The sequence below is a fragment of the Trachemys scripta genome, chromosome 22 (genome assembly GCF_013100865.1).
Source record: "Trachemys scripta elegans isolate TJP31775 chromosome 22, CAS_Tse_1.0, whole genome shotgun sequence".
Classification (NCBI taxonomy): Eukaryota; Metazoa; Chordata; order Testudines; family Emydidae; genus Trachemys; species Trachemys scripta.
The window spans coordinates 7,492,351-7,506,475 of NC_048319.1; the positions used below are offsets into that span (position 1 = coordinate 7,492,351).

General features: G+C 49.9%; 1 protein-coding gene across 7 annotated transcripts in view; it reads left to right on the top strand.

The window, feature by feature from the left end:
* Positions 1-14,125, top strand: part of PTPRS (protein tyrosine phosphatase receptor type S) — a 110,813-nt gene that overhangs the window by 44,385 nt on the left and 52,303 nt on the right. For 6 of the 7 annotated variants that reach the window (XM_034755296.1, XM_034755294.1, XM_034755298.1 and 3 more), the window contains exons 5-9: positions 1,728-1,997; positions 4,043-4,624; positions 6,626-6,759; positions 6,955-7,099; positions 12,951-13,256. In XM_034755296.1, coding sequence (XP_034611187.1) covers positions 1,728-1,997; positions 4,043-4,624; positions 6,626-6,759; positions 6,955-7,099; positions 12,951-13,256 — 1,437 coding nt within the window. The remainder of the gene's footprint in view (positions 1-1,727; positions 1,998-4,042; positions 4,625-6,625; positions 6,760-6,954; positions 7,100-12,950; positions 13,257-14,125) is intronic. The other variant, XM_034755301.1, reaches the window with a different exon arrangement.

The following is a 14,125-nucleotide window of genomic DNA, read 5'->3' on the forward strand; positions in this document are numbered from 1 at the left end:
GTCTCATGGAGATTCTACACCCCTAGGGCCAGCCCTTGGGCAGGGAAGGTTTCCATGCCCCTTTGGCAGCCGGGTGCAGAGTTAGTCTCTGGGTTGGGTTTTAATGACTAAACTTCTCTCTGGTCCCCTTCTCCTGCTTTGACGTGTGAGGAAACCACTCAGCGGGTCCCTCCGTCCATCCGTCCCAGTCACTTCAGAAAATGGAGCCACGGAAACCGCGCCCTCTCCTTTGCGTCCATGTTCTTCCTGTGTAAGGTCTGGAAGCTGCATCCACTTCTCTGCTAAGGAGATGCACAGAACATGTCACTGTTTTCTCAACGTTAAAGTTTCATTACCTTGTTTTTCTTATTATTATTAATTCTATTCTATTTATTATTCTGCCAGGGCTGAGATGTGACAATGTGAGCCACCACATTGGGTCACATCAGCTAGAAAAAGTATGCAGCATTAAAGTCGGTTTCCCCCTCCCCTTCCCCGTCTCTCTCTCTCTCTCTCTCTCCACTCTCCTCTTCTTCCTTCTCTCTTTCTGTCTCTTTCTTTCTTCAGTATCCATGTGGGCATTTGCTAGTGGCCCATAAGTTATACTCCTCTGCATTTTCTTCTCTCTCTGTCTCTGTCTCTCTCTTTTTTTTAACCTATTTTGCATGATGTTTGTGACTCTGAGAGCTGCATCTATCGATGGAACCGTGTCAGATCTTAAAGAGGCTTCGTTAGGGTTTCTATACCCGAAAACCACAAAAATTTCATTAGAGTTTCTCATCTTTCCCACTTTCTCACATTCCAGGTGCGGGGGGGGCTCCTTCCTCCTGGACGGTTCTCTCACACACACAAACACACCCTAAATTCTAGCCTGCTCTGGGGGCTCCCCCTGTCTTTTTACCTCTCAGGTGGCTTCTCTGGACTTTGGGGCAGGAGACCTCTTTCTCCTATTTGATTTCTCCTTGGATTCTCCCCCCCTCTCAGGGTCTCAACAAGCTGAAGGTCTTTCCAACAAGAGCAGAGCCCTGAGAGGAAGCCTTCCTCACCCCCTCCCCACCCGAGCTCCTCCCCCTCTTCCTCCATTCCCCTTGACACCTGGCCAGAAATGAGAGCTCGCTGGTGTGAGATTGGTCCTTTCCATGGGGCATGAATCTGCTACTCTGGAGAGGACCAGTTCATAACATGGCGGTGGGCTTGTTCCAGATTTCCATGGGAGAAGGAGGTGGAGCAGGCGAATTAGATCCCATTATCAAAGGGGAGGTGGCAGGGGCTCTGGGGGAGCGGGGTGGGAAGCTGGGGCCCGAGCGACTTGGAGGAGATTGTTCGACGCGTGCAATGCCAGCACTTGTCAAGTAAAGATGAGAAATTGCTAATAAATTTTTGTGTATTTATCTGTGCTGTGATGGGTCTAATCTTGATCAATGGAACCCTGTTGCTATGAAATATCGCTTTATGTCTATATTCTATATCTTGTTTGTGAAGTAAAATTTATTTGAAGTTTAATTTTTTTGGTTTTGGTTTTTTGAATTTTATTTTATTTTATTTTTTTAAATAAAGGAAAAAAAAAAAGATGAGCCCCGTTTATATTTAAATTATCTTCTGCTCTTTTTTTCTTTCTCCCCTTTTCTTTCTTTCTTTCTTTCTTTCTTTCTTTCTTTTTTTCCCTTTTTTTCCCTTTTTTTTCTTTTCTTTTTTCTTTTCTTTTTTTTTTTTTTTTTTTGTGTCACCTCTGTGCGTCTCGTCCGCAGTTCGCCGGGTGGCACCTCGCTTCTCCATCCTGCCCGTCAGCCATGAGATCATGCCCGGGGGTAACGTCAACATCACCTGCGTGGCAGTGGGTTCGCCCATGCCGTATGTCAAGTGGATGCAGGGGGCAGAAGACCTGACGCCTGAGGATGACATGCCGGTGGGCCGCAACGTCTTGGAGCTCACTGATGTCAAGGACTCGGCCAACTACACCTGCGTGGCCATGTCTAGCCTGGGGGTGATAGAGGCTGTGGCTCAGATCACAGTGAAATGTAAGAGAATGAGCATGCGGGGGCGTGACCATGCATGTGAGCGTGCACACGTGTGAGCGACCATGCAGGTGCATGGCCATGTGTATGAGCATGCACATCTATGCAAGCGTGAGCAACCATGCGGGTGAGCATGCACGAATGAGTGTGTGGTTGCAGGACCATGCAGGTGAGCATGTGGGTTCGTGGTCATGCTTGTGATCGTGTGGCTATGTGTGGAAGTGTGCAGATGCATGCGAGCATGTAGTTGTATGAGCATGTGAGCGTATGGGGTCATGCTCATGCATGTAGACACATGAGATCAGGGATGAGCATGGTTGTGTGAGCATATGGATACATGACTACATGCGATCATGTGGGTGTAAACGCACACGAGTATGGACAAATACACATGTGCGTGCATGAGCTTGCAAAGGCATTGGTGTGCATGTATGTGTGGGCAGATGTTTGTGAGTGTGCACATGAGGATGGCATGCTAGTGCGTGAGTTCTCATTGTGCCCGTGGCACAAAAAAATCCCCAACTGATTGGAAGCCACCAGCTTCCATCACTGGCTTGGGGCCTTTCCTGGCTTTAGCAGCTGTTATTTATCAGGGGAACCGAGATTCAAACCTGTATGTTTGTTTTCATCCTGGGTCACGAGGCTGGCCTATGTGTGGGGAGCCTTGAGCGGTCGGGGACTGGGGCTTGCATCCCACTCTTGTTGAGGGTTCAGAACCTGCCCATCTCTGGCATGCAGTTCCTTGCACCACAGCCTCATCTTTGTGTCTTACGGAAACCTTCTCTGTTGCCTCACCACGTGAGAAACCCAGCTTGAAGCTTGTGATTCCCAAGAGGAGCACAGATGTATGGCTTGAAGACTTCTCTCCTCAGCTGAGAGGCATGAGCAGCAGATCCCCTTGGCTGGGAGAAGTGCAGAGTTAATGTCTGCTCTGAGCACTGACCCTGTCTATAAGGAATTTGGGGAGGAGGGAAAGGGATGCCTTCATAAGGACATGAGAGAGGGGAGTAAATGGAAACTAGATCCCCCTTGGTCAGAGCATGTGGGAAAGGGAGCTCTGGCAACAGCGGGGAACAGGGACCCCTTGGAATCATTGCACAAAACTCCACCAGAGTTGTTTGCGCAGGGAGCAGGTTGAGATGCTGGCAAAAGGATGCCCGGGGCTGGATTGAAACACTCCTTTGCTTTTCTGTTTGTTTCTTTTTCTTTTTCCTGTCTCATAATATTAACCTTAAAAGCTGATGGCTATGATGCATTGTCTGAATATTCTATCTCCCCAGATATGGAACCTATGTCCCGCTGGCACATTCTGCCTTTTGTCTTTATCTTTCTATTCCTGTATGAAAGTAACTGCAATATGTTCCAGCAAGGAAGTTGAACAGGGAGGTAGATCTAGAAAGGGCCTGGGTCTACAGCATGTGCTTGGAGGGATTTAGAGTATGTGCTTCAGGCGATGGTCTAGATCATGGGTTTGGGTAAACCCCAGGTGCAGAGCATGTACTTGGGAGTGCTTGAGTATGTGCTTAGGGGGAACCCAGATCTAGAGTGCAGACTTGGGGGAGAAGGTGGGTCTAGAGAGCACATTTGGAGGGGCATGGGGATGGGGAACCAAAGCAAACTCACTCATTTGTAGCTTTCTAGACCAAGGAGAACTGCGTAGTTTTAGAGAAAGCTGTCCAGTAACTTCATACTGTAGGCACAGAGAGAGCCAGAGATACCCAGGTCTAGGGGCAGCTAGTGATATTTAAGGAGATATTTTTCCATATTCTAAAGGAGTTGGGTGTGAAACCAGCTTTCCTCAGCACATTGGGATGTTCAGTTGAAGTCTGTGTTAACAATTCCAGATGTTTTGTTGTATGCTTCCTTTTGATGGAGCAGTTTAAGAAGGGTAATAAAGAGCGTAACTAGGTTCATAATATTTCAGCAGCATTTTACTGAACAGCCGCGCTGTGATCTGTACCGCGCTGCCAGCTCTCAGAGCCCTAACTTGCCAATTAGACACCGTTTTAACATATGGTACTAAAGTGTTTATTCTTCCCCATCCTCAGCGCTGCCCAAGGCTCCCGGGACGCCCGTGGTAACGGAAACCACGGCAACCAGCATCACCATCACCTGGGACTCGGGGAACCCCGACCCGGTGTCTTACTACGTCATCGAGTACAAGTCCAAGAGTCAGGATGGCCCTTACCAGATCAAAGAGGACATCACTACCACGCGTTACAGCATCGGAGGACTCAGCCCCAACTCGGAGTATGAGATCTGGGTGTCTGCTGTCAACACCATCGGGCAGGGGCCTCCCAGCGAGTCCGTGGTGACCCGCACCGGGGAGCAGGCGCCAGCTAGTGCTCCTCGCAGCGTCCAGGGGCGGATGCTGAGCGGCACCACCATGATCATCCAGTGGGAGGAACCGGTGGAGCCCAACGGGCAGATCCGCGGCTACAGGGTGTATTACACCATGGAGCCGGACCAGCCGGTGAGCAACTGGCAGAAACACAATGTAGACGACAGCCTCCTGACCACAGTGGGCAGCCTCTTGGAGGATGAAACCTACACCGTCCGGGTCCTGGCCTTCACTTCCGTGGGAGATGGGCCTCTCTCTGACCCCATCCAGGTCAAAACACAGCAAGGAGGTGAGTTCTGGGTCCATGTGGACACGGACAGACTGAGCTGCCGCAGGGGGCTTCTGTAGGGAGAGACTGTTAGCTGGCTCACAGCGCATCGATAACACTGACCCAGGGCTCTCTCCAGAGCCCCTCCTCTTTACTGTTCATCTTTATAGAATCATAGAATATCAGGGTTGGAAGGGACCTCAGGAGGTCATCTAGTCCATCCCCCTGCTCAAAGCAGGACCAATCCCCAACTAAATCATCCCAGCCAAGGCTTTATCAAGCCGGGTCTTAAAAATCTCTAAGGATGGAGATTCCACCACCTTCCTAGGGAACCCATTCCAGTGCTTCAGCACCCTCCTAGTGAAATAGTTTTTCCTAATATCCAACCTAGACCTCCCCCACTGCAACTTGAGACCATTGCTCCTTGTTCTGTCATCTACCACCTCTTAGAACAGCCGAGCTCCAGCCTCTTTGGAACCCCCCTTCAGGTAGTTGAAGGCTGCTATCAAATCCCCCCTCACTCTTCTCTTCTGCAGACTAAATAAGCCCAGTTACTTCAGTCTCTCCTCATAAGTCATGGTCCCCAGCCCCCTAATCATATTCATTGCCCTCCGCTGGACTTTCTCCAGTTTTTCCACATCCCTTCTGTAGTGGGGGGCCCAAAACTGGATACAGTACTCCAGGTTTGGCCTCCCCAGTGCTGAATAGAGGGGAATAATCACTTCCCTCAATCTGCTGGCAATGCTCCTACTAATGCAGCCCAATATGCCATTAGCCTTCTTGGCAACAAGGGCACACTGCTGACTCGTATCCAGCGTCTCGTCCACTGTAATCCCCAGGTCCTTTTCTGCAGAACTGCCGCTTAGCCAGTCAGTCCCCAGTCTGTAGCAGTGCATGGGATTCTTCTGTCCTAAGTGCAGGACTCTGCACTTGTCCTTGTTGAACCTCATCAGATTTCTTTTGGCCCAATCCTCCAATTGGTCTAGGTCACTCTGGACCTTATCCCGACCCCCCAGCGTATCTACCTCTCCCCCCAGCTTAGTGTCATCTGCTTAAGTGTCTTCGGCTTAAATAGAAATAGCTATTTGGGGAGGAAGAACTGTCCAGCAGCTGGAGCAGAGGACCCTGGGAGTCAGGACTCCTGGGTTTTGTTCCTAGCTCTTGTCTGGGGGTGTGTGGTCTAGTGGTTACAGCGGGCAGCTAGGAGACAGGAGTCCTCTGCTCTATCCTTGCCTCTCTGTGTGACATTGAGCACGTCATGGTAAAACAGTGCCTCAGTTTCCCCACCTCTAAAGTAGGTTGATTAATACCCCCCACCTCCCAAGGTGTGGTGTCTCTAAAGGATGCTGAGAGCCTCTGATCAAAGGTACTGTAGGAAGGCAGAGCCGTATTCTGTCTGTATCTAGTGCTACCTGTTGTGGCAGGCACATGAGAGGGTTTTAGAAGCCAAGTGGGATATGCTGGCTGTACTCGTCTGCATGTCTTTACCCAGAATGCTCTGTGAACGAACAGAGGATTTGACCTCGCTTCTGTCTGAGTTCCTCCAAGTTCCTTTCTCTGTCAGAAATGCATACCCCTTCCTTCCCTGGTAATCAGGAGCTCCATTCTGGCTGCAGGCCTGGGACGTCTGCTTTCTCTACGTTACGGTTCCCGGAACTGTCCAAGCCAGGGAGAGGCTGAAAACGTCTCTAAAGGGTAGGGGGCTGTGTCCTGCACTGTGTGGCACGATGGACACCATGATCCAGGACTGTCTTGTCTCCAGCAACTGTAGATGGTTTACTGTCCTGGCCCTGCAGGGTGACAGACACTGGGCTCCTGTAAAGAAAAACCCCTGCCTTCCTGCAGGCGCCGTGAGAGTCAGGATCACACATCTATATGCTACTTATGGATAAGCCGTGTGTGTGTGGGGGGGAAATAGTCTTCTAAATAGCCCAGTAATCTTGGGCCCGTCTTTCTCTCTCTCTCCTCTTCTGCGCTGGCTGTCCAACCCCACCCCGTGGATTCCTCCTTGGTCAATTTTAGTTCCTGGGCAGCCGATGAACTTCCAAGCAGAAGCCAGGACGGAGACCAGCATCAGAGTGTCGTGGAGCCCTCCCCGGCAGGAGATCATCGTGAAGTACGAACTCGGCTACAGGGAAGGAGATCGCGGCAGGGAGGTGAGTGCCATGAGGGAGGCGTGGGGGATGATGGTTCTGCCCCTTTCCCCTGCAGAATGGCGGGACACTCCCATGGCTGGGGTGTGAGGGAAGTAGGGCGGGTTTTTTTGGGGGGTGTTCATGTCTCTGCTCTGAGTTTTTATTTTTTCTTCCCTCCCCTTCCCTCAACCCCCTCCCACCCCCGCCCACCTCCAGGTGTTGAAGACCTTTGACCCGACGACGTCGTTCACAGTGGAAGGTCTGAAGCCCAACACTGAGTATGTCTTCCGGCTGGCTGCCCGCTCGGCTCTGGGCCTGGGGGCCTACACCCCGGAGGTCAGGGAGCGGACCCTGCAGTCTAGTAGGTGTCTCTCCTTTCCCAGCCTTGTCTGAGGGGAAGACAGTCAGGGAGCCACAGATGGCGGGTACAGGGGTATGGAACCGTGGGGAGTTCACGGCACCGTCCTCACAGGAGAGGATTGCACCGCTGGGGTACTCGGTGGGGAGGCGGTTGTCCCAGTCCTTATGGACCCCACCGCCTCCCCCCTCCATGATCTAGATAGCCAAGATTTGGGTGCGCCGGGGGCCACGGCGTGAGAGGAGCGGTTTAACGAGGTGGACGGCTTAACGAGCTTGACACCGTCCCCATCGGCCCTTCATGCTCAGCGTGCTCAGTGAGGATGGCTTCCCGCCTCCACCTTTGAAGCTACGGGTCGTTAACCAGCAGAAACTGAGCCGGAGCTCCTGGGGAGGGACACAGGAGGGGTTTAAGAGAGCTCTCTGCAAGAGGTTTGTGAGCCGGGGGTAGACGGTGATTAATAAAACTAACATTGTCATCGGTCTGCGGGAAAGCAGCCCCCACCTCATTGTTCATAAGCGATTTCATAGCCTGTGGAGACAGGCCACTGGGGCTTGGGCAGAGCTGGAGAGAGGGGGAATGGGGCGGGGGGGTTAACGACACCAGGATGGAGTGTATGTAACCCAAATGTGCTGGTTTTAGTTTAATGGATTGTCTCCCTTCGCTGTTGCCCTGGGGATGACCAGCCCTGGATGGCAATATTTCAACCTGGGCTTTTCACAGATCTTTGCTTTTAAATGAGGTGTTTTTTCACTGCATGAGTGGCTGTGGCAGCTGTTCTTTGTGTTTTCTGTCTCCTCTCATCTCTACTAAATCCCTCGGCCGCAGTTTGGAGTAGCCGCGAGCAGAACTAGCTCAGAAATGGCTCTGGTCAGCGCGTGAGAGCGCAAGCGAGCTCCCATCGCTCACAACCCTTAACAAGTGGGAGCAGCAGCCTCTCAGCTGGGCGGCCCGCCTCGTCTTTCCATTTTAATTGTCAGCTCCCCTTCCCTCTCTTGCCCAGGAGCGAGAAAAAAGGGGAATTTCTGTTTCTACTTCAGACAGAATTTCTTACCGGGGCTTTCTCAAGCCTCCAGTCCATTCAGAGATTTGCTTGTTTGTTTGTTTGCTTCCTTCCTTGAAATGTTTTTTTTTTTTTGTTTGTTTGTTTGTTTTTATAAAAGTCGGTATCTATATAAAAAGAAAATTGTTTCCTGGCTTTGCTGAAACACCGCTGGTTCCAGTTCTGACCCAGTTCGGTACCAGTAGAAGGAACCAGATGTCCTTGATCAGCACCAAGAAATAAAAAGAATGAATCGAAAGGATCAAGAATAGGTGTCAAAAGTTTCCCACACTCTGCTTCTGTTTTACTAGAGCTTTTCGTTCTGGGAGTCATGGGGCTGGGTCGGAGGGAGGATTTGGGAACTGGGCTTTCTGGTTGGATACAAGCAGTCCAGAAGGGTGGGCGTCACGGGGTGGAAAATGGCTCTAGGGCCTAGCGACGCTGGAGGTTTTCCAAAAAAAAAAAAAAAAGAGGAGATGGGAGGTGGGGGGCTTCTTTGGGGATCTTTCTATCCTGGCACTTGCCCAGGAGAAGGCGTGGTTTGTTCCATTGGTCTGCAGCTCAGCTGTAGAGGGATAGCCATCAGTTTCACGAATTTAACGCTCTTAAGAACCTCAGCTGGGGAGCTGTCAACATTTTGTAATGTGGTGAAACGTTTTTTCCTGGCCGGCTGCTGGACGAACGAGTCAATTCTCCCCGGTCCGGGTGGCATCCTCGGCTCATAGACCTTCTGGCTCGGGCAGGCTTTTTGTGTCTTTCCTCTGCAGCCCCTTTTCCGTTCAGCTCCTTCCTGGCCTGCTTCCTGGCTCTCTTTTTCTCCCCATCCATCTACCTGCCTGCCTGTCTGTCTCTCTGCATGCCCTCACAACCCAGTGAAGCCAGCTCCCCGCACTATCTGTCTCTCTTACTGCCTGGGCAGTTTCCCACCTCATCTCTGCAACACCAAAGCTTTCTCCACCCCAGCCACCTGCTGTGATGTTCCGTGTGGTTTTTTTCTCCACCAGTCTCAGCTGTCACACACATGCATGCCTGGCCTGCAGCCCCTCCCTGCATGCACCCCCTGCACAGCCCCTCCACATCTCTTGTCAGGGTGGCTCTCCCGAGCATCATAACCAAAGTAAAATCCATTAAACTAAAGGTAAAGTATCTTTTTCTTCTTGAAGTAGCTGGGTTTTAACTCTTCAAGTACCAGAGACATAGATTGGAAAATAATGAATCAAATGCTTGGAGGCCTAAGGCAATGTCGCCTTTTCTAACCTAGCTGTGAAGCCCTTAGAGTTTCTTAATACCCTTCTCATTCAAAAATTTCTCCTGGTGTAGGAAGCAGGTGTCACCTGACAGGAGTGGGGGCGGGGGGCAACGTGTGCGGGATGGGTTTACAAAGGAACCAGAGGGATTTTCACCTCTCTGCTCCTTCCTAAGAGGGATGTTCCCCCACCCAGTTGTTCTGATCCTTCTCTCCACCCCAAATAGGCTCTGAGTGAAATTACAATGATCTAAAGTCTATGGTACCTAAAGGGTTAAACACATTGTATTGTACGAGGTCAGTAAGGGTCATTCTTGTGGCTTGGACAGTCAACTTAAAGCCTGTAAAAGATGCAGTTCAGGTGAGTACTGGCTGGTCTCAAGCTGATTCACAAATACAGTCCACCCTGTCACTGCGCAGTCTCCTACGCACCCTGGGTATCCTGCAGCCCCTGGGGGAGGAATGGGTGGGAAGGGGGTGGGGGGTCTCAAAAAGCTGTCTGCTTGGTGAAAAGAGAGATGCGTGAGCACAGAAAGTTACATGCTTCGCAGTGAGCTCTTTGCTGTATGGCAGTCCCCTGTGTAGCCAAGGCATTTGGTGGAGAGGCGGAGCCCAGATCCGCAGCGCGGGATCTGCAGAGCTTCATTGCCTACTGCACACAGCTGCCTGGGCTAAGTGAAGCATGTCACCTGTTACGCACGCGCACACCCACCCCCCCGCCGGTTCCGTGCAGGTTGGGCTGGATTGTGAAGGAAACTCACCGTGCCATGAATTCCCAAGAGTGTCTCTCCAACATGGCCAGCACTTGGTGGGTGTTTTCATCCAGGCGTTGTGGTCAGATGAGAGCGGTGTGGGGCACAGGTGCCCCCCGCCTCCCTTTTAACCAGGGAAAGTGCTACAAATGATCCCGAAAGGAGGTCTCGCTCCGGGGACATGCGGCAGGTCCTCAGGCTGGAGCTTAGAGGGTGAGTGAGAAAGTGCCAGGCTCAGCCGCCGCTGATGGAAACAGCGCTCCCAAGCGCAGGCCGGAGCTCCGGGCTCTGCCCTACTGGGGCTTTCATTATAAGTGTCTGGAGCCTTAGGCTCAGGATGGAAAGGGTAGGTCAGGTCAGACCCTCTCCGCAGTGGGTTTCGCAGTCCTTGTGGCTTCAGCTGGGTTCGGAGGAGTGGAACCAGTTTTTGACCCCACCCGCGGGGCTGAGCGTTGGGTGCCGAGGACAGGTAGCTGGAGGCACCTTGGGGCTGTTTTGTCTTCCAGCTCAGGATGAAAAAGGAGTAGATGCCTCTAAGTTGCAGAAGGGGACAGCACACCGGCCTATTTTGTTTCATCATCCTTTATGGTCAGGCCAGGTGGAGAGAATTGTCTGTTATGGGGAATCTGGCCACCCTGTCGCCAGTCTGGGTGCTGGTATCTGTCAGAAATAGGATAGATCAGAGACTGGTCGTCTGTCATTACTGCAATAGCTAGGTAACCAGCATAGAGGAGCTAGTAGTTGTCGGGGAAGGGCAATATCCTAAAAGCAAATCGTTTTCAGAAACCCACCAGGAGCTTGGTCTGGCCTCGTAGCTCAGTTTCTCTTGTTCTCACGTAAGAAAGTCTTATAAGTTAGCAGTTGACGTTTGGAAGGTAGGTAAACAGACTGGGAACGTTCTGGAAGGATTTGCTTTATATATCGATATTATTTTGTTATTATGATTTCCTTTTTGAGAGATCTTTCATTTTGAAATTAATGGATTGATTTATTTTTTGTTTCAAGTTTGTTTCTTTGGTTGTTTGTTTGACATGTTTTCTATTATTTGGCGTGGCTAGCCAGCTGCTGGAGATCATAACCCCAGGGAGCAGAACTTTGCCTGGTCACTGCACAGAAATCTCCTTTTCTTGATGGGAAGGAGCGAATTGGGGAAAGCTTTAATTGTTTTGTTAAAGGAGCCTTGTGAAGGCAGTTTAGGCCCAAAACTTAAGGTTTTGGATGCAGGGAGAGAGAAAAGATCTGACAAAACTAATCTTAATAGAAGAGTTTGTGTTCAATTAATAAAGAAATCAGTGAAAATCAGTTTGTTTGTTTTAAAAAACATCCCATATAATGTGAAGTTTGCAACCCAAACACAACAGTGCATGAAAGCCAGAAAGGGAAACTGACTATGTAAACAGAAGTGAAAATGATGAATCTATTTTCACTGGCCAAGCAGAGTAAAGGGAAGGCACAGCACAAATGGTGAAAAGTCGGTTAGATTTTTTTAAAGCAGACGGGGAGATTGTTAAACACCCCAGCAGGAGGTCAGTAATACAAACGTAAAGGGATTCCAACCCTGTAGTCCTGGGGACAGAGTCTCCCTTCGGTCATACTCATTATAGACCAGTGTACCTCCATTGACGTCAGTGAGTTTAGCCCAGATATCCCCACTGTCAGACCACAGTTGAGCCCTTTTTGCTCAGCTAAAACCCTGATTTATTTCAGTGGGACTTTGTGTAAGGACTGTAGGATTTGGCCCAGGAATAATCTTTAAATAACCTTTAAATGGTGGTCAGCATTTATGTATTCATCCTGACGGATACCCTGACTCCAAGCATCTGCCCACCCCTGCAGGGGCTGAAAAGCTATCTGCTGGGGCTGTGGTTTATTGATTTAGAGCACGTCCGCAAACTTGCCTTGTAGATCTACCAGCGCAGACACACATGTGCGTCACCTGGCCCTTATCAGGCTTACGGATGGTGATAACACATGGAGATGGGGAACTTAAGGCCAACATTGTCGAATTTAGGTGCTTAACCATGGACTTGGAGCCAGGATTTTCCAAAATGGAGACTGAGTTTAGGTCCCCAACCTGAGACACATTTCTGCTTTTCAGAAAGTGCCAAGCACCCGCCCTCTGGGGATCAAAGCATCCAAGATCACCTAGGGTAAGATTTTCAAAGATATTTAGGCACCTAAAGATGCAGATAAGTGCCGAATGAGATTTTTGAACACACCTAAGTGGCTTAGGCACCTCACTCCAATGAGAGTTAGGCACTTTTAGATGCTTTTGACAATCCTGCTAGGCACACATCTGCATCTTTAGACACCTAAATACCTTTGAAAATCAGGTCCCTGGTTAGTCCCTTTTGCAAATCTTGGTGTTAAGCATAGTTTAAAAACTTTGGCTTAATGCAGCTTTGCCAGTTCATCGGGAACATGACTTGCCTTTGGTTGTACCGAAGTTTGCAAGGCTGCTTTAAAAACAGGAGCTAAAAACTGCCCGTCCCAGGAAGGAAGGGCTGGTTGCTCAGTTGTGGTCCAGTCACCCGTAGCTGAAAATGAAGGACGCGTTGGGCTAGCCCGCTCTGTGTTTTATTCCTTTGCTTTGTAACATTTATGTTCCGATGCCCCCGTTTCATTTCTCTTGCCTTTATTTTTTATTTTTAAAAAAACCAACCCCCTCTCTTCTTTTTTAATTTATCTTCCTAAACCAGATTTTTTGTATGTTTTATTTTAGATTTTTTTGTTATCATTTTCTTTTTTTTTATCTTTCCCATCTTTTGTTTTTTCCCCTTCTTCCCTTCCCCCCTGAATTTTCCCCCATCATAGAACCGTCTGCCCCCCCTCAAGACATAAAATGCGTCAGCACCAGATCCACTGCCATTCTGGTAAGTTGGCGGCCTCCGCCGGCCGAGAGCCAAAACGGTGTCCTGGCTGGATACAGCGTCCGCTATCGAGCGCTGGACTCTGAGGACACGGAACTTAAGGAGGTGAATGATATCCCCCCAACCACCAATCAGATCCTCCTGGAACAGCTGGAAAAGTGGACAGAATATCGCATCACCGTGGTGGCGCACACGGAGGTGGGGCCAGGCCCGGAGAGCTCGCCTGTCGTCGTCCGAACAGACGAAGATGGTAATTCCATCTCCTTTCGGTTTCCTTTCCTCCCGAGCCCGCCACAAATACATGGCTGAGGAGATTTCCCTGCAAAGGAAAAGACATTGGATTTTTGGGTCCCTTTTGCTGCCGCTTTTTGATGCCAGAAGAAAGCCTGAAGGTTCCCCCCCCCTTGCCCCCCACCCCAGATTTCCTCACCCATCTTCCTAAAAACCTGCAGGTGCCATGGACATCCGCTCCTCTGAGAACCAGGCCCTCTATGGCTTTCTTTTCCTGCTTGATTTTTTTTTTTTTTTTTTTTAACATCCAGGCATTCAAGTCTTGTCCACACTGTTTTTCCCAGGAAATTCTGTGGCAGGCTGGAGAGCTAGTTAGATTTTGACCTCCCATTTTGTCCTTAAGGCATATTTAACTCAAAAACCTGAGAAACAGAGAAGGGATCTCTTTGTTAAAGGATTAACAACCCAGCCCCTTCATGTAAGAACTAAGAGAGCTCTTGTTCCAGTTCTCTGATTCTCCTAAGGAGACCTCAAGCAAGAACAGGGAAGACTTGATTTAACTGATATTTCTTGGGTAAGATAAAGCAATTGAAAAAGGGGAAACAATTTAAAAAACAAATAAAACCTTTCTGGGCTGTCTTCCTCCATCACAAACAAGCCAAAAAGGACCCAAGTCCAATTTTCTTTTCCATTGCAGGTCACCTTTAACAGCTCTCCCATTTGCCCGTCCCTCTGCCTGTATCCTAACACGATACCCACTACTGGAGGTAATACCTTGCTCAGAGTAATAGGAGACAGCAGGAGCACCCTAAAAGTGGGGGGGCTACAGGCGCCCAAACTGTGGCCCTGCCCTTTCCCGCAAGGCCTCACCCCCGCACCGGCCGTTCT